The following is a 19055-nucleotide window of genomic DNA, read 5'->3' as shown; positions in this document are numbered from 1 at the left end:
CAGGACTGAACTGAGGTCAAAGACCTGTTGTGACCTGTCTGATGTCAACAGTTAAAACAACACATTAAGATTAAACCTCAGTAATAAGACCCCATTGAAATTGTCGTTCTAGTGTATGGGAATAGTTCAACTGAAAGAAAGTTGTTCTATTCGGACACTTCCTATTGTATCATATCCCGCTGTTTAACATCTTGTTCTGCCCGTTGCAAGGCGGTTGTTGTATGAGGCTAAGGGTACGGGCTGCTGGTTTCTCTCGAGTCTTCCTGAAAGATGGAGAAGATGCCAGTATGGTGGCTGGCTGATAAGCTTTCTACAGAAGAAGAGTGACAAGATGTACTAGATACAGTTGAGGTTGGGGTTTCATTCTCAGACACACTCCTCTCTACTACAGAGAAAGACAGGAAAAGAGGAAGGCGGGAGAAAGGTTCCACAGTCCCTATCATTTTCTTCATCTCCCTCCTCTTCCTCCCTTTCTCTGTAGCTCTTCAGAAGAAGGACTGGATGGTGCCAGATCCCTTTGAGGTGGAGTCCTTCTTTGAACCAGAGCGTGACTAAGTGGGGGCCTGGTTGGAATTGACATCACTGGACAGGAAGCCGGCAATTGCCCCGTTAGAGGGTGCGTCATTCAATTTACTGGCTGAAATCTGGAGCAGGGTGAGGGGAGGAGTCCTGGATAGAAAGATAAGGAAAGAGAGTGACACATATACAAACGACAGTGGTGGAAAAAGTACCCAATTGTCATGCTTGAGTAAAAGTATAGATACCTTAATAGAAGGTTAATCAAGTAAAAGTGAAAGTCAGCCAGTAAAATACTACTTGAGTAAAAGTCTAAAAGTATTTGGTTTTAAATATACTGAAGTATCAAAATAAATATAATTGCTAAAATACACTTAAGTATCAAAAGTTAAAGTATAAATCACTGCGTGGCCAAGCACGCCTCCAACTCAAACATAAAGTTTGCAGACGAAACAACAGTATTCGGCTTGATTACGAACAACGATGAGACAGCCTACATGAAACAGCAGAGGGAACACCCCCTTATCCACATCGACGGGACAGCAGTGGAGAAGGTGGAACGTTTTAAGGTCCTCTGCATACACATCACGGACACACTGAAATTGTCCACTCACAAGACAGTATGGTGAAGAAGGCGCAACAGCGCTCCTTCAACCCCAGGAGGCTGAAGAAATTTGGCTTGTCTCCTTAAACCCTCACAAACTTTTACAGATGCACCATTAAAACCTCTTTGGGCTAGGGGGCAGTATTTTCATGTCCAAATGAAAAGCGTGCCCAAAGTAAACTGCCTGCAACTCAGGCCCAGAAGCTAGGACATGCATATTATTAGTAGAGTTGGATAGAAAACACTCGGAAGTTTCTAAAACTGTTTAAATAATGTCTGTGAGTATGAATGAACTGATTTGGCAGGCGAAATCCCGAGCACAATTCATCCAGGGAAATGTGTTTTTTGAGCTCAATGTGTTTTCCATTAGTTTTCTATGGTAATCCCTTTTTAATAGAAATATGCTTGCAGTTCCTATGGCTTCCACTAGATGTCAATAGTCGTTAGAAATTGGTTGATGTTTTCCCTTTGAGAAATGAAGAAGTATTTCTTTCCTTTCCATGTTTCACACAAAGAGACTCAAGTCTTTTGGAGCGCACGACCTGGAATGCGCTTCACTTTGTTTTCATCCGGTATTGAACACAGTTAAATTGTATCGATTATTTACGTATTAGGATACATCAATTTGGATTAGGAACGTTATTTTAAATATTTGCACCAAGTTTACAGGTAACTTATAAGATAATTTTAGGAATGTTGGGCGAGTTGGAACAGGTGTATTTCTGAATCAAACGCACCAAATAAATTGACATTTTGGGGATATAATGAAGGAATTTATTGAACAAAAGGACAATTTGTGATGTTTGTGGGACATTTTGGAGTGCCAACAGAAGAAGATCTTCAAACGTAAGGCATGAATTATATCGTTATTTCTGATTTTTGTGGAGCACCTGCCTGGTTGAAATCTGATTTCCATGTGTTTGTATGCATGGTGCTGTCCTCAGATTATCGCATGGTCTGCTTTCGCCGTAAAGCCTTTTTGTAATCTGACACTGTGGCTGGATTAACAAGAAGACAAGATGTATTTTGATGTATAACACTTGTATGTTTAATGAATTCTTATTATGAGAATTTCTCTTTTTGAATTTGGCATGCTGCAATTTCACTGGATGTTGTCAAATCAATCCCGTTAACGGGATCCGAGCGGGAATAGGGGTGAAGGGATCCCTAAGATGTTTGAAGAGCATCCTGTTGGGCTGTATCACCACCTGTTAAGGAAACTGGACCGCCCTCAACCGCAAGTCTCTCTAGAGAGTGGTGCGGTCTGCACAACGCATCACTGGGGGCAAACTACTTGCCCTCCAGGACATCTACAGCACCCAATGTCACAGGAAGGCCAAAAAGATCACCAAGGACAACAACCACCCGAGCCACTGCTGTTCACCCCGCTAACATCAAGAAGGCGAAGTCAGTACAGGTGCATCAAAGCTGGGACCAAGAGACTGAAAAACAGCTTCAATCTCAAGGCCATCAGACTGTTAAACAGCCATCACTAACACAGAGAGGTAGCTGCCTACATTCATTGGCTAATTTAATAAATGGATTACTAGTCACTTTAAACAATGTCACTTTAATATTTTTTTACATATCTTACACTACTCATCTCATATGTATGTACTGTATTTTATATACTCTAATGCATCTTGCCTATGCCTCTCGGTCATCGCTCATCCATGTATTTATATGTACATATTCTTATTCCATCTGTTTAGATTCGTGTGTATAAGATAGTTGTTGTGGAATAGTTAGATAACTTGTTAGATATTACTGCACTGTTGGAACTAGAAGCGCAAGCATTTCGCTACACTCGCCTTAACATCTGCTAATCATGTGTATGTCACCAATAACATTTGATTTGATTTGTGAAGGCTGTGCATGGCAAGGTCAGTCCTCCACCATACCACGATCCTCTCTGTCTGGGTAAACCCTGCCATCACAGACAGACATTTTTATGAAGTAGTGTTGCACGGTATACCGAAACTTCGGTACTTTTTCGATACTAGAACATGAAAAAACGTTTGGTACTATATTTGTTTATACTTTAGGTACTTCACGAATCAAGCATGTCTATCAACGTCCCCTACCCCTTATTATAGCGTGAACCTTGCCTGCTCCCCATTACTCATTGCTAGCCTGCACTGGCAGTCTGGGATGTATTATGTTAGCTCCCCTCTCACGCTGCACAAAAGTTAACACACTTAAATATTTCTGGTATCGTGTCAACACTAGTTTGAAGGATGTGTAGAATGAATAGTTGTGAAGTGTTAACATACAGTGGTAGTATTCTATACAAGTCTTCTTCTATGAAACTAATACACGTCTTCCATGAAACTACTAATCCATCTCTCTGTGTACCACAGGAGGAGCTGAGGACAGGTGAGAAGGCAGTGGTCTGTTTTAAGTTCATTAAGCACCCAGAGTACCTGAAGGTGGGGGCCAAGCTGCTGTTCAGAGAGGGAGCCACCAAAGGCATCGGCCAGGTCACCAAGCTGCAGCCTGTCTCCCGGTCACAGCTCTCACAGAGTGAGGAGGAGGACGAGGCCTAGAATGCAGAACCGCCCAGTGGAACAGGAGAACCACAGCCGTCCCAGCTAGATCCCAGGATCTAGAACATCGGAGGAGAGGGTTCCATCTCTTTCTCCTGTCGTCTTCAGCCTACCTGCTTCTTCCAAACCCCTCTCCTGTCATCTCAGCAAAGAACCGACTTTTCCCTCAACTTCTGTCTTTTACTTTGTTTTTCCAAAGCCTTGTTGTCACCAAACCTTTTCTCAAGCTTTTTCAAGAACTGCTATTTAGATTGTTTCCTTTTGCTTTTCTCGATACTAATGAGGGAAGTATATTTTGTCTCCTGTGTCACCTGTTCATCTAGCAACAGTCACCACGGTGAGGTTGAGGTGTAAGGAAGACCTGGTTACAAAAGGCACAGAGATCTATGGAAATGAGTGTAAAGCAGCAGTCACCTTAAACACAGTTGATTCACACCTCTGAGTGAAGTGCTTACACACACTCACCTCTCACTCAAACATACACTACCCTTCAAAAGTTTGGGGTCACTGAAAACTGTTGTCCTGATTAAAGAAGCAATAAAATGGTCCTTCTTTAGACTAGTTGAGTATCTGGTGCATCAGCATTTGTGGATTTGATTACAGGCTCAAAATGGCCAGAAACAAATAAACTTTGTTCTGAAACTCATCAGTCTACTCTTGCTCTGAGAAATGGAATACCATGGGAGAAATTGCCAAGAAACTGAATATCTCGTACACTGTGTACTACTCCCTTCACAGAACAGAGCGAACTGGCTCTAACCAGAATAGAAAGAGGAGACGGAGGCCCCGGTGCACAACTGAGCAAGAGGACAAGTACATTAGTGTCTAGTTTGAACAACAGACGCCTCACAAGTCCTCAACTGGCAGCTTCATTAAATAGTACCAGCAAAACACCAGTCTCAACATTAACAGTGAAGAGGTGACTCCGGGATGTTGGCCTTCTAGACAGAGTTGCAAAGAAAAAGCCATATCTTAGACTGGACAATAAAAATAAAAGATTAAGATGGGCAAAAGAACACAGCCACTGCACAGAGTAACTCTGCCTAGAAGGCCAGCATCCCGGAGTCGCCTCTTCACATTTGACGTTGAGACTGGTATTTTGCTGGTACTATTTAAAGACGCTGCCAGTTGGGGACTTGTGAGGCATGTTTCCAGTTTGCGCTGTTCTGTGTGGGGTGGAGTACCACATATTTACAGTGCCTTGCGAAAGTATTCGGCCCCCTTGAACTTTGCGACCTTTTGCCACATTTCAGGCTTCAAACATAAAGATATAAAACTGTATTTTTTTGTGAAGAATCAACAACAAGTGGGACACAATCATGAAGTGGAACAACATTTATTGGATATTTCAAACTTTTTTAACAAATCAAAAACTGAAAAATTGGGCGTGCAAAATTATTCAGCCCTCTTAAGTTAATACTTTGTAGCGCCACCTTTTGCTGCGATTACAGCTGTAAGTCGCTTGGGGTATGTCTATCAGTTTTGCACATCGAGAGACTGAAATTTTTTCCCATTCCTCCTTGCAAAACAGCTCGAGCTCAGTGAGGTTGGATGGAGAGCATTTGTGAACAGCAGTTTTCAGTTCTTTCCACAGATTCTCGATTGGATTCAGGTCTGGACTTTGACTTGGCCATTCTAACACCTGGATATGTCTATTTTTGAACCATTCCATTGTAGATTTTGCTTTATGTTTTGGATCATTGTCTTGTTGGAAGACAAATCTCCGTCCCAATCTCAGGTCTTTTGCAGACTCCATCAGGTTTTCTTCCAGAATGGTCCTGTATTTGGCTCCATCCATCTTCCCATCAATTTTAACCATCTTCCCTGTCCCTGCTGAAGAAAAGCAGGCCCAAACCATGATGCTGCCACCACCATGTTTGACAGTGGGTATGGTGTGTTCAGGGTGATGAGCTGTGTTGCTTTTACGCCAAACATAACGTTTTGCATTGTTGCCAAAAAGTTCAATTTTGGTTTCATCTGACCAGAGCACCTTCTTCCACATGTTTGGTGTGTATCCCAGGTGGCTTGTGGAAAACTTTAAACGACACTTTTTATGGATATCTTTAAGAAATGGCTTTCTTCTTGCCACTTCCATAAAGGCCAGATTTGTGCAATATACGACTGATTGTTGTCCTATGGACAGAGTCTCCCACCTCAGCTGTAGATCTCTGCAGTTCATCCAGAGTGATCATGGGCCTCTTGGCTGCATCTCTGATCAGTCTTCTCCTTGTATGAGCTGAAAGTTTAGAGGGACGGCCAGGTCTTGGTAGATTTGCAGTGATCTGATACTCCTTCCATTTCAATATTATCGCTTGCACAGTGCTCCTTGGGATGTTTAAAGCTTGGGAAATCTTTTTGTATCCAAATCCGGCTTTAAACTTCTTCACAACAGTATCCCGGACCTGCCTGGTGTGTTCCTTGTTCTTCATGATGCTCTCTGCGCTTTTAACGGACCTCTGAGACTGAAATGCAGGTGCATTTATACGGAGACTTGATTACACACAGGTGGATTGTATTTATCATCATTAGTCATTTAGGTCAACATTGGATCATTCAGAGATCCTCACTGAACTTCTGGAGAGAGTTTGCTGCACTGAAAGTAAATGGTCTGAATAATTTTCCACGCCCAATTTTTCAGTTTTTGATTTGTTAAAAAAGTTTGAAATATCCAATAAATGCCGTTCCACTTCATGATTGTGTCCCACTTGTTGTTGATTCTTCACAAAAAGATAGTTTTATATATTTATGTTTGAAGCCTGAAATGTGGCAAAAGGTTGCAAAGTTCAAGGGGGGTGAATACTTTCGCAAGGCACTGTAGAAGCTGTTTAACAGTCTGATGGTCTGGTAATGATGGTCTGCTGCTGGTGATGCTTTCAGCTGACCTAGCCACACTCCGGAGAGCCATGCGTTTGATTGCTGTACAGTTTCCGTGCCAGGCAGTGATGGAGCCTGACAGAATGCTCTCAATGGTGCATCTGTAGGAGTTTGTGAGGGAATTTGATCAGCCGCCTGAGGTTCTGGAGGCACTGCTTCGCTCTCTTCACCGCAATGTTGGTGTGGTGAGACCATTTCAGGTGTTCCGTGATGTGCATGCCGAGGAACTTTAAGCTTTTGACCATATCCACTGCGGCCCCGTGGAGGAAAATGGGGGTGTGTACCCTCTTCTGTCTCCTGTCGTCCATGATCAGCTCTTTAGTTCTGTTGACGTTGAGGAAGAGGTTATTTTCCACACACCACTCCGCCAGGGCTCTAACCTCCTCCCTGTAGGCTTTCTCATTTTTGTTGATATATACATACTCTCGCTCACTCGCGCACACACAGAGAAACACAAATACTTACACACACTTGCTTCTTGTGCCAGCATTTTAATGGACAACACCGTTGAGAGTTAGTGTTGTGGTCATGTTTTGTGCGTTAATGGACATACTGTAACTGGGCCATTGGAAGCAGAATTCAAGTGGAAATTGAATTCAAGAATTCAGGTGGATTGTATTTATCATCAATAGTCATTTAGGCCCAATTGTATCATTCAGAGATCCTCACTGAACTTCTGGAGAGTTTGCTGCACTGAAAGTAAAGGGGCTGAATAATTTTGCACGCCCAATTTTTCAGTTTTTGATTTGTTAAAAAAGTTTGAAATATCCAATAAATGTCATTCCACTTCATGATTGTTTCCCACTTGTTGATTCTTCACAAAAAATACAGTTTTATATCTTTATGTTTGAAGCCTGAAATGTGGCAAAAGGTCGCAAAGTTCAAGGGGGCCGAATACTTTTGCAAGGCACTGTATGTATAGATCCAGTTTGTATATTATGGTACACATAAAAAGTTGTTACATTAACTTTTGCCTGTGTTTTCTATAGATTCTACACCTCAATGGTGTAGTTAGGCTGTTAACCTGAAGGGTGTCCTGGTGAAAAGCTATAATAAATGGGTCCATGAAGTTCTCACTCCTCCCCTTTGTTAGCCTCCTCCCTTTCTATTACTCAGCTGATGCAAGACACTGGAAACTTTGAGTCAGACTGAAACACCACTTTTATGGAAGGGAGATCGCTTGATTCCCCACGTAGAGAGAATGTACACAAAAGCATGTGACACCCAGAAATGGTGCAATGCAACTCATCATAGAGGCAACCACGACTGAACTGAGGTCAAAGATAAAACTGACATTAAGATTGAACCTCAGTATTAAGATCTTATTGAAATTGTCATTCCAGTGTTACATTGTTAAATCCATATAATTATATTGTTAAATCCACAAAATGAAAGTAGTTATATTCTGTTAGTTCCCAGATCATTGTCATACATTTAGGGCCTCCTTGTAGCTCTCACACCAGCCTAACTCTGCCATGACCTGGAAGTAAACCCAACATGAGTTTTCCACTTATCTTCTCTTTTGTTTGAAACTATTAGGAAAATAATCTGATATGGAATAGTTTAAAAAAATACCACTTCAGTACAAGCATGTGTTCAACCGCTGTGGAGATAGTCACACTACAGCCCAGTTTCTGCAAAATAGGCCTCTGTTTCTACTGATTACACTGACTCATTAGTTTATTCGCAAAGTGGGCCAAATGTCTGCTGGCTGACCTTTAATGTTATCACAGCAAAGCCCAATAGCACATGGGGGCATTTTGCATGTTTGCCTTCTCTTAGATTTGCATTGGTAAAACTAAGCAAACAATTTCCTTCAACACAAATACTGTATCTAAGCTGAATGCGCATTAAACTGAGTGCCTTAACTTTGCGTGCGCTCGTCATGTGTGATGCTACCATCTAGTGGCAAAAACACAGTTCATATGGTTGATAAAAAAGGCCCACAACACAAGCACTATTTTCAATGTTTAATGGAAACATAATCACAGATATATAAAAGCTTCTCCAGACAACATATCCCTTGAAAGAGGACCTCCAGGAAAGTATGGCATTACCAATATCTGTAGAACTATCATAAAATATGTTCATTTTCTATAGGTAAAAATATTTATTCTGTACAATTGCCATTACAATTAAACAGCATCTCACCATACAATCGCATAAATGTTTTTGGCAGTGAGTTTAGAATATTGTTGGTCAGTTTAAATAGCATCAGCAAAAGTAACCATTCCAGCACAGTGGATTCTCTACCTCCTTTCATGGTCCGTCTCTTCTTTTCCTCCACTTTGTCCTCAGCTCCTCTTGAAGAAGGAGTCCAGCGTACCTGTACTACCACCTTGGGAGCGGGGCCGTTTAGGCTGGGGTGTTGACTGGCCCCTGGCCCGCGTCTTCCCCCGGGACAACTGAAGGGCGCCTGCCCTGAGAGGGGGGCGGAAGGCAGTTGAAACAGAGGAAAAAGAGGAGGAATGAAGAGAGGTGTTGGTGGTTGTGCTTGTAGAGGAGAAAGAGTTCTGTAGGTCCAAGGCAAAGTGGTAGTCATTATGTTCAGGCATCTCCCAGGCCAGCACGTCCTGGCCACAGCACTCACATGTCAGCAGGTCCTCTTTGGCCACACTGGCCAGGCACTGAGGCGGGTCAGAAGGGGGATAGTAGGGCAAGTCTGACCCCACAGACTGTTTTTCCTCTGATAGAGTACAAGTTCCCTCCCCAGACCCCAGAGATTGGTCCTCTGCTTGGTTTGAACTCGTGAGTTGAGTGTGTTTAGTGTGTTGTCCTTTTACGTTCGCAGTCTGCTCGTCACATATTTCAGCTCCCGGAGCTGTGTAACTTCCTGCTATTTCACACCCAACTGTGTCTGTTAAAAGTTGGACACTCCCTATTGTGTCATATCCTACTGTGGAACATCTTGTTCTGCCTGTTGCGAGACTGTCGCTGTGTGAGGCTGCGGTTACGGGCTGCTGGTTTCTCCCAAGTGTCTTCCTCTGAAAGAAGGAAGTGATGCCAGTATGGGGGCTGGCTGATGAACTGACAACAGAAGAAGAGTGACAAGACGTACTAGAAACAGTTGAGGTTGTTGTTTTTTTCTCAGACACACTCCTCTCTACTACAGAGAAGGACACAGGAGAAGAGGAAGGCGGGACAAAGGTTCCATAGCCCCTATCATTCTCTTCTTCCTCTCCCTCTTCCTCCTTCCTCTGTTTCTCTGCAGATCTTTGGAAGAAGGACTGGATGGCGCCGGGTCTCTTGGGGGTGGAGTCTTTCTTTGAACCAGAGCAAGACTGAGTGGAGGCCTGGGTGGAAGTGACATCACTGGACAGGAAGCTGGCGATTCCTCCGGCCCCGGCAGAGGGTGAATCACTAAATTTACTAGCCGAAATGTGGAGCAGGGTGAGGGGAGGAGTCCTGGATAGAAAGAGAAAGTGAGACGCATACATTCGAAAATAGACAGCCATGGGAAATCAACGCCTCTGAAGATTAAGATTTCAGGGTGGCTATAGATGTAGTGTTCCAAACAATGGTGTTATATTTGCCATGCTGTCTAGAGTTGGTTGCATATATAGTTAATGTCATGGCAGACTTAATTTGTGCAACTTGCCATGCTGCCTGATGGTTCCCTGCTGTGTTGAGACTTTTGAGGATTGCGAAGCTATCCGAGGAGATCTTGGTGGCGTCGTAGCGTGCCAACGAGCAGCACCGAGAGAAACTGCTGGGCCTTTTATCACCCAACTGCCTTACACCCACAGTCAACTGCTTAGCCACACGACCATTCTACACAGAGGGAGAGAGAATGAGTGACAGAAATGGAATGGAGAGGAGAGGAGTGACAGGCATGCAGGTGGGGAGGTACAGTTGAAGTCGGAAGTTTACATACACTTAGGTTGGAGTCATTAAAACTCGTTTGTCAACCACTCCACAAATGTATTGTTAACAAACTAGTTTTGGAAAGTCGGTTAGGACATCTACTTTGTGCATGCCAAGTAATTTTTCCAACAATTGGTAACAGACAGATTATTTCACTTATAATTCACTGCATCACTATTCCAGTGGGTCAGAAGTTTCAACTTCAACTGTAGATTATCCTTCCATCCCTCAGTCTCATGAGGGTGTGACCAGACAGGGAGGGATGAGACAAACAGAGGATGGTGAGATGAAGTCCCTCACCAGCTCTCTGTCCTTGGTCAGTCTCTCCTCCAGCTCCAGAGCCAGCTGATAGAGCCAGTGCTGCACCTGCAGAGATAAGACAAGAGTATTTTATTCAGACATCAACAGACATAGAAGGAACAGAGCTCAAGAGGAATCAAAAATGGGAGATTGGTGCCAGAGGCAGGCAGAAGAACAGATGGAGAGAGGGCATGAATATAGCCAAGTACCCGCTCTCTGGTAGTGAGAGATGTCTTCCCAGGGAAGTTCTTGCTGCAGCCGATGGATTTAGGGAGTTGTCTGGGCTTCACTGCGTCAAAGTCAATCCCCCGACACAGGTCATACAGCCACTGGCTGAAGAGAGCACTATTTATTCATATCCATATGGGAACTACAGTGCCTTCGGAAAGTATTCAGACCCCTTGACTTTTTACACAGTGTTACATTACAGCCTACTTCTAAAATGGATTTTTTTTTTTTTAAACATCCTCAGCAATCTACACACAATACCCCATAATGACAAAGCGAAAACATGTTTTTAGAATAAAAAGACATCTAATTTATGTAAGTATTCAGACCCGTTGCTATGAAATTGGAACCCTTTGCTTAGGTGCATCCTGTTTCCATTAATCATCCTTGAGATGTTTCTACAACTTGCTTGGAGTCCACCTATGGTAAATTCAATTGATTGGACATGATTTGGAAAGGCACACACTTGTCTATATCAGGTCCCACAGTTGACAGTGCATGTTAGAGCAAAATCCAAGCCATGAGGCCAAAGGAATTGTCCGTAGAGCTCCGAGACAGGATTATGCCGAGGCACAGATCTGGGGAAGGGTACCAAAACATTTCTGCAGCATTGAAGGTCCCCAAGAACACAGTGGCCTCCATCATTCTTAAATCGAAGAAGTTTGGAACCACCAAGACTCTTCCTAAAGCTGGCCGCCCAGCCAAACTGAGCATTCGGAAAAGGGGCTTGGTCAGGGAGGTGACCAAGAACCTGATGGTCACTGACAGAGCTCTAGAGTTATTCTGTGGAGATGGGAGAACCTTCCAGAAGGACAAACATCTCTGCAACACTCCATCAAATCAGGCCGTTATGGAAGAGTGGCCAGATGGAAGCCACTCCTCAGTAAAAGGCACATGACAGCCTGCTTGGAGTTTGCCAAAAGGCACCTAAAGACTCTCAGACCATGAGAAACAAGATTCTCTGGTCTGATGAAACCAAGATTGAACTCTTTGGCCTGAATGCCAAGCATCACGTCTGGAGGAAACCTGCATAGCAAAGCGTCTGAATACATCCCTACGGTGAAGCATGGTGGTGGCAGCATCATGCGGTGGGGATGTTTTTTAGCAGCAGGGACTGGGAGACTAGTCAGGATCGAGGGAAAAATGAACAGAGCAAAGTACAGAGAGATCCTTGATGAAAACCTGCTCCAGAGCGCTCAGGTCCTCGGACTCGGGCAAAGGTTCACCTTCCAACAGGACAACAACCCTAAGCAACAACCCCAAGACAACGCGAGAGTGGCTTTGGGACAAGTCACTGAATGTCCTTGATTGGCCCAGCCAAAGCCCGGACTTGAACCTGATTGAACATCTCTGGAGCGACATGAAAATAGCTGTGCGGCAACGGTCCCAATCCAACCTGACAGAACTTGAGAGAATCTCAAGAATACAGAAACTCCCCAAATACAGGTGAGCCAAGCTTGTTGTGTCATACCCAATAATTGATGCTGTCATCACTGCCAAAGGCACTTCTGAAATGGTCCACCCACACAGACAGCGTGGTGAAGAAGGCATAACAGCGCCTCTTCAATCTCAGGAGTCTGAAGAAATTTGGCTTGTCACCGAAAACACTCACAAACTGTTACAGAATCACAAACGAGAGTATCCTTTCGGACTGTATCACAGCCTGGTACGGCAACTGCTCCACCCACAACCGCAAGGCTCTCCAGAGGGTAGTGAGGTCTGCACAATGCATCACCAGGGGCAAACTACCTGCCCTCCAGGACACCTACATCAGCCGATGTCACACTAAGGCCAAAAAGATCATCAAGGACAACAACCACCCGCGCCACTGCCTGTTCACCCCACTATCATCCAGAAGGCGAGTTCAGTACAGATGCATCAAGGCTGAGACAGAGAGAGACTGAAAAACAGCTTCTATCTCAAGGCCATTAGACTGTTAAACAGCCATCACTAATATTGAGTGGCTGCTGCTGAAATAGACTCAAATCTCTAGCCACTTTAATAATCTTGCCTATGCCGCACAGCCATTGCTCATCCATATATTTATATGTACATATTCTTATTCATCTCTTTACACTTGTGTGTATAAGGTAGTAGTTGTGAAATTGTTAGATTACTTGTTAGAAATTAGAAGCACAAGCATTTCGCTACACTCACATTAACATCTGCTAACCATGTTATGACCAATAAAATGTGATTTGATTCAACAAAGCAGAGTAAAGGGTCAGAATACTTATGGAAATATAATATTTTTTATAAATTAGCAAAAATGTCTAACACTGTTTTTGCTTTGTCTTAATGGGGTATTGTGTGTATATTGATGAAAAAAATATTTAATACATTATAGAATAAGGCTGTATCATAACAAAAATGTGGAAAAAGTCAAGGGGTCTGAATACTTTCCGAAGGCACTGTACATTAGCCACCACTGGCACCAAATAGTATAACATCTTTAAGAGGATAGTTACTTTTACAACACCAGATTGCAATATTACAATTTTAGCTAATAACTTTAAATTATCCACAGTATTACATAAGTGTGGTTCATTGAGGAAGAGTGGTTTATATACTTCATGACATGAAGGAAGTGTGTGTTGTTTACCCAGTCTTGTCTCCAAAGTGCTGTCCCAGCTGGGCTTGAGAGAAGCGGGTTAGTTCCCCCATGTTCTCTACCTCCAGGGTCTCTGTGATGGACGCCCCCAGCTTACCCCCCAGGTTTCGGCTGGAGAGAGGAACAACAGGTCCGGATCAGTCTATCTCTGAGTCTGTAAAGTTTATTCTGTATTCATCTGCATAGTCTGATGGTCCTGTAGTCCAGGAAAGATTGTATTGCATGTTGCATGTATATTGACGGATATGTGTAATTGTGTCAATTCTCTTAATTTTCTCTCAGTTACAGCACACGGTTAGTTTTAACTAGCAGTACACTCACATTTTGCCAATGGGAAGTGAGTTGAAGAGCTCTGGAACAGAGCCTAATGGCAGGAGTGTCTGGCGGTTGGGTTTGTTCAGACCACAGGCGAGTTTAGCCAGCACCTGAGGAGACATGATAAATAAACAGACTGGCCTAGAACTGACAGCTGAAAGGACTGGCCAAGTTTCCACCATGTTGCTACGACCAGTTGTGTTCTGTCAGGATTCAGTGATCATGACAGTAAGGACACAAGTAAAGAAAGCTAGTAGAACTATTGACAGAAAGAGGTAGAACACACTGGTTGTGTTGAGAGGGGAAGAGAGTACTGACCTTGTTGTGGGATATCCCTGCAGAGCAGCGGTAGCCTGTGTGCTGCTCCACTGCAGCCCTCATCTCCTCGACGATCACAGCCCCCAGAGCCAACTGCAGCTCTGCACAGCCAGAGCCCCCTGACACAGAGGACAGCCACTGCTGCAGGCCACTGGACCTTCGCTCTTCTGGGGAAAAACATGGAGAGGAGCACCATGTTAACATACCGTTTTACCCACTTCATATGTCTATACTTTATTCTAGTCAAGGCCTATCCTATAGAACTACTGTTGTACACCCCTTTCCTATTCATATACTGCCCATAATGTCTATATACACCATCATATACACTGAGTGTACAAAATATTAAGAACACCTTCCTAATATTGAGTGTCACTCCCTTTTGTCCTCAGAACATCCTCAATTCGTCAGGGCATGGACTCGACAAGGAGTCGAAAGCAGGAATGCTGGCCCATGTTGACTCCAAGGCTGGGTGTCCTTTGGGTGGAGGAACATTCTTGATACACACGGGAAACTGTTCAGCATGAAAAACCCAGCAGGGTTGCAGTTCTTGACACAAACCGGTGCGCCTGGCCTATACTGCCATACCCCGCTCAAAGGCACTTAAAGATTTTGTGTTGCCAATTCATTTGCTGAAATGGCAAACATACACAATCTATGTCTCAATTGTCTCCTTTATTAACTTGTCTCCTCCGTTTCACCTACACTGATTGAAGTGGATTTAACAGGTGACCTCACCTGCACACACTCCGACTCCTTTTAGAAGTAAGAGTTATTTTGTACCTCCAGCCAACCGCAATCGCTCTATTGAGACATACTGCAGACTCGTTGAAAAAAGATGTTGGGAATCTCTTTAAGAACAAGTACATATCTTTCCATAATTTACGTAAGGATGAAAAACAAGCGTTGCTTGACTTAGTCTGGTACGTCAGTCCTTACCCGCTCTGCTGATAAGGGTGGGTCGTGAGTAATCATGGATAGGACAGTTTATGTAAATGAGTGTCAGACAACTGCTTGACAACACATTATCTAAGAAACTCAGAAGTGACCCCACTTCCCAATGTCAGAACACCATCTTTACTGTCCTAGATGGGTATTTAAGTCCTGGTCAAATCACCAAAAAATAACTTTTTGGCTATTCAACTCCCTAAAAATGCCACTTTCTATACTTCGCCAAAATTACACAAGAATGTTACAAAACCTGCTGGGTGCCCTATTGTAGCAGACATTGATACAGTTCACAGCCCCTTTATCAACTTTTTTAAAAATCTGACCACTCACAGAACAGCACCCCTCCTTTGTAAAGGACACCAGCAGTATGATCTCTATCATTAAATCTCTTGATCCTCTCCCTGAGAATACTTTGTAAATGACTTCTGATGTCGAGTCGTTATACACGAATATTCCACACGAGGGCGGTATTGAAGCAATGGAACATTTTCTTCTGCAAGGTGACCCTAATGAACAACCTTCCAGTGCATGGTCAGATGAATACTGCCATTGAGACAATCCAATCCAAAACAAATCAAGACATGATCTCTTTCAAGGACAGTCTCGCAAAAATAATCATTATTGTGTTCTTACTACGCGCTATTCAGATTGCTCTGAACAAATTAAAAGGAATTGTTCACAAACATTGGCACATTCTAAGATCTGATGACAGTACCGGTAATGTGTTTTCGGACCCTCCCTTGGTAGTATTCTCGCGGGGCAGAAATTTTAGAGATCAATGGATAAACTCTGATTTACCACCCCAAAATTGCCCAGCACAACATCCATTTGCACCTCTACTGGATGGAAACTACAAGTGTAATGGCTGCGCTCAATGCAACGGCATGTACAAATGTAGATCCTTCAAACTGGGAAATAGATCCCAATTAAAAGGTGTTATTACGTGGTCCACTAAGGCAGTTATTTATCTTATAATTTGTCCTTGTGGTAAACAAATGAAGTGGGTAAAATGCTAATTAAAAGTATGAATCCCGGAGCATCGCAGAACCATTTGGTGCAAAAACTCGACGTACCCAGTTGCGGCCAACTTTTTGGAAGCGAACCACTATTTCGTCCCTTCATTATATCGGCATCTAAAATGGTCACCCTCCCTAGGAGAGGGGGTAACCTTGATAATTTATTGTTAAACGAGAGGCTGCCTGAATCTTTCATTTAAAGACCCTTGTATGTAGCCAAATTATATCTATGATCATATGTTTCCCATCTATGCTTTTTATATGTTGTATTTATATCTGCAAATTAACCAATGAAATCAAGCCACACCCAGCCATGATTACAGAGACCTGTGTGTCGTTTGAAACTATATTTAAGCAGTAAGGCCCGAGGGGGTGTGGTATATGGCCAATATAACAAGGCTAAGGGCTGTTCTAATGCACGACGCAACGTGGAATGCCTGGATACAGCCCTTAGCCGTGGTATATTGGCCATATAACACAAACCCCCGAGGTGCCTTATTGCTATTATAAACTGGTTACAAATGTAATTAGAACAGTAAAAGTAAATGTTCTGTCATACCCGTGGTATACAGTCTCATATACCACAGCTTTCAGCCAATCAGCATTCAGTGCTCAAACCACCCAGTTAATACAAATTAGTGACCCGCAATGTCTGTTATTATACCATGATGGAGACAGCTTGTCTGTCGAAACATTGGTTATTAAATTGTTGCATCTGAGCTCCTAGAGTGTGTGGCTCTCCTTTTCCAAGTGTTCTACTCTGCTAGCCCACACCTTGCCTAAACAGGTGTGCATTTCTTTCGCCTCCAAATTGACCTCAATAAAGGACAATAGTTTTCGCCTGGATTCACCTGGTCAATCTGTCATGAAAAGAGCAGTATTTTGTACACTCAGTGTATATTTATATTCCGAACTCTGACATTGCTCGTTCTAATATTGCTTAATCCCTTTTGTGTGCGTATGTGGGGGGGGGGGGGGTTATATGTATTGTTGGGTATTACTGCACTGTTGGAGTTAGGAACATCTGCTAAATATGTGTACGCAACCGATAAAATGTAATTGACATGTTTTATTTGAAAGTCTGCACTGACATGGTCTTTGATTAGAAAACCCAGGGATGTGGACAGATACAGGATATTTGATTAGAAACCCAGGGATGTGGACAGATACAGGATATCAAGATACCACATATATAAAATGAGAACACAGCACTAAGAGAGATAGCATTTCAGAAAAATATTTAGGCCTAAAACTCAACAATCATTTAGAGTTCTTGGGGTAAACTAACCCAATGACGACCGCGGTTTAAAACCCACCTTTATCAGTTGTGGTGTCCTGTGCTGCCTCTTCCTGGTCAAGAGGAGCCAGTGGGTAGCCCTGGACGTGGCTGGTCTTCAGGAGCTGAGGGTCTACCTGCTGGTCAGTCATGCTTTTCAATCTCTGCTGTATCGCAGCAGTCAGGTCCATGTAGGCCTCGTCAATACTGGCCCTCTCGAGCACAGCGAAGCGTGACATCACCTCAAACACCTGTACACTCGCCTCCCGGTAACTACACAGGGGGTGACAGTTAGCTGGTTAGCACTGCAGGCTTTCCAAAGGGGTTCCTGGGGATTCACTTAGTCACCGAAGTCATTTAAAATATTGTATAATGGACACGTACTGGGTGAGGTCTGCCTTCCCATGTGACTCTCTGACCCTTGCAACCTGGAGATCTGGGCACAGTTTCTTGGCATCGTCTGCCCACATGTTCCTGGTGACACCATGGGCCCTGGCCTCATAACTCACAGCTATGATACTGGGTAAAGATAAAGTGTGAGAACATGACTTGACTATGATATTCTGAACAGTCCATGCAACAAAAAACTGTAATGTATGGGAGAGACAAACGTTTTGCAGAGCTGAGAACCAGGTGACGTAGGTATGCACCACAAATCAGGACCCGCCTGAACTAATGTTTAACTCCACTGACACTCTCCATTACATTATAATGGACACTGAAGTTAAACCTTAGCCAGCCTTACCCATACAACTAAGAAACATGGGGTAAGGGCGAAACACCTACGAGTCACTCCCACTGTCCCATTCCCCCTAGGTCTACATGTTTTTATTCTGGATTGATGTGTGTATGCTAGCTACGCCGCTCTCAATCCCATTGGCCTTGGGAAGGAGACTCTGTATCTGTGACTCACCCGCCTCCCTTCCATGTCTTGTACTGTGCGACCACACACGGTCTGTTTTTCAGCGCTGGGTTCAGCCTCTGTTCCACTTGCACGTAGAAACAGTCCATATCCACCAACGCCACAACCCTCTCCTTCCCATAATCCATTCCAGAAGAGATGCGGAACGAATGGACAGCATTGGAAGTTAAAAACGAATTGTTATGGTAGAATGCATGTTAGCTAGCTAGATAAAGCTACCGACCTACATTATATATAAGTTAGTTAGCCTATCTAATAGCTATCCAGATTGCTAAATGTCAAATATGTAGCTTGAAACACACAACGTTAAGATATTACTGTAGCTAAATAGCGAAGGAAACAAATTAGATAACATTACATTAATGCTACATAATGTAACTATGCCGCTCCCCGAATAATCTTCTTCGGTGGAGTTTAATGGCGGTTGGCATCCAATATTATTGGTGCATTACCGCCACCAACTGGACTGGAGCATGAATCCATTATACTTTGTGATACAAAAAATGGAAAACTCTGGAGAAATCGATGACAATAGATGGTGCGGTATGGGCCGATTCCAGGTTCTGATCCGTGGAGGACTGAATGCATGTCTACAGAACAAGTGGACGCATCTGGATCTTTTATTTGTGGGGAATTTATATTTGATGAGACCATTTTTGATGTTTAGGGAGGCTAGGTTGTATCCCATCCCAATATTAGACTGTTTTTTAATGA

General features: G+C 43.4%; 1 protein-coding gene across 1 annotated transcript; it reads right to left on the bottom strand.

Annotated features, from left to right (window-relative positions):
* Window positions 1–8497: 8497 nt before the first annotated feature.
* polh (polymerase (DNA directed), eta) lies at window positions 8498–18748 on the bottom strand. The gene is made up of 10 exons (XM_064932473.1): window positions 18333–18748; window positions 17804–17938; window positions 17460–17692; window positions 14177–14343; window positions 13865–13968; window positions 13535–13654; window positions 10914–11037; window positions 10705–10770; window positions 10139–10311; window positions 8498–9945 (listed from the first exon to the last, which is right to left on the bottom strand). Exons 1-10 carry the CDS (start codon window positions 18467–18469, stop codon window positions 8835–8837), a joined length of 2370 nt encoding a protein of 789 aa, XP_064788545.1. The 5' UTR covers window positions 18470–18748; the 3' UTR covers window positions 8498–8834.
* Between the last annotated feature and the right edge of the window lie 307 nt (window positions 18749–19055).

Source organism: Oncorhynchus masou, chromosome 23 (assembly GCF_036934945.1).
Source record: "Oncorhynchus masou masou isolate Uvic2021 chromosome 23, UVic_Omas_1.1, whole genome shotgun sequence".
NCBI lineage: Eukaryota > Metazoa > Chordata > Actinopteri > Salmoniformes > Salmonidae > Oncorhynchus > Oncorhynchus masou.
Note: the sequence above shows the minus strand (reverse complement) of the source record. Positions and strands in the feature narration are given on the sequence as shown.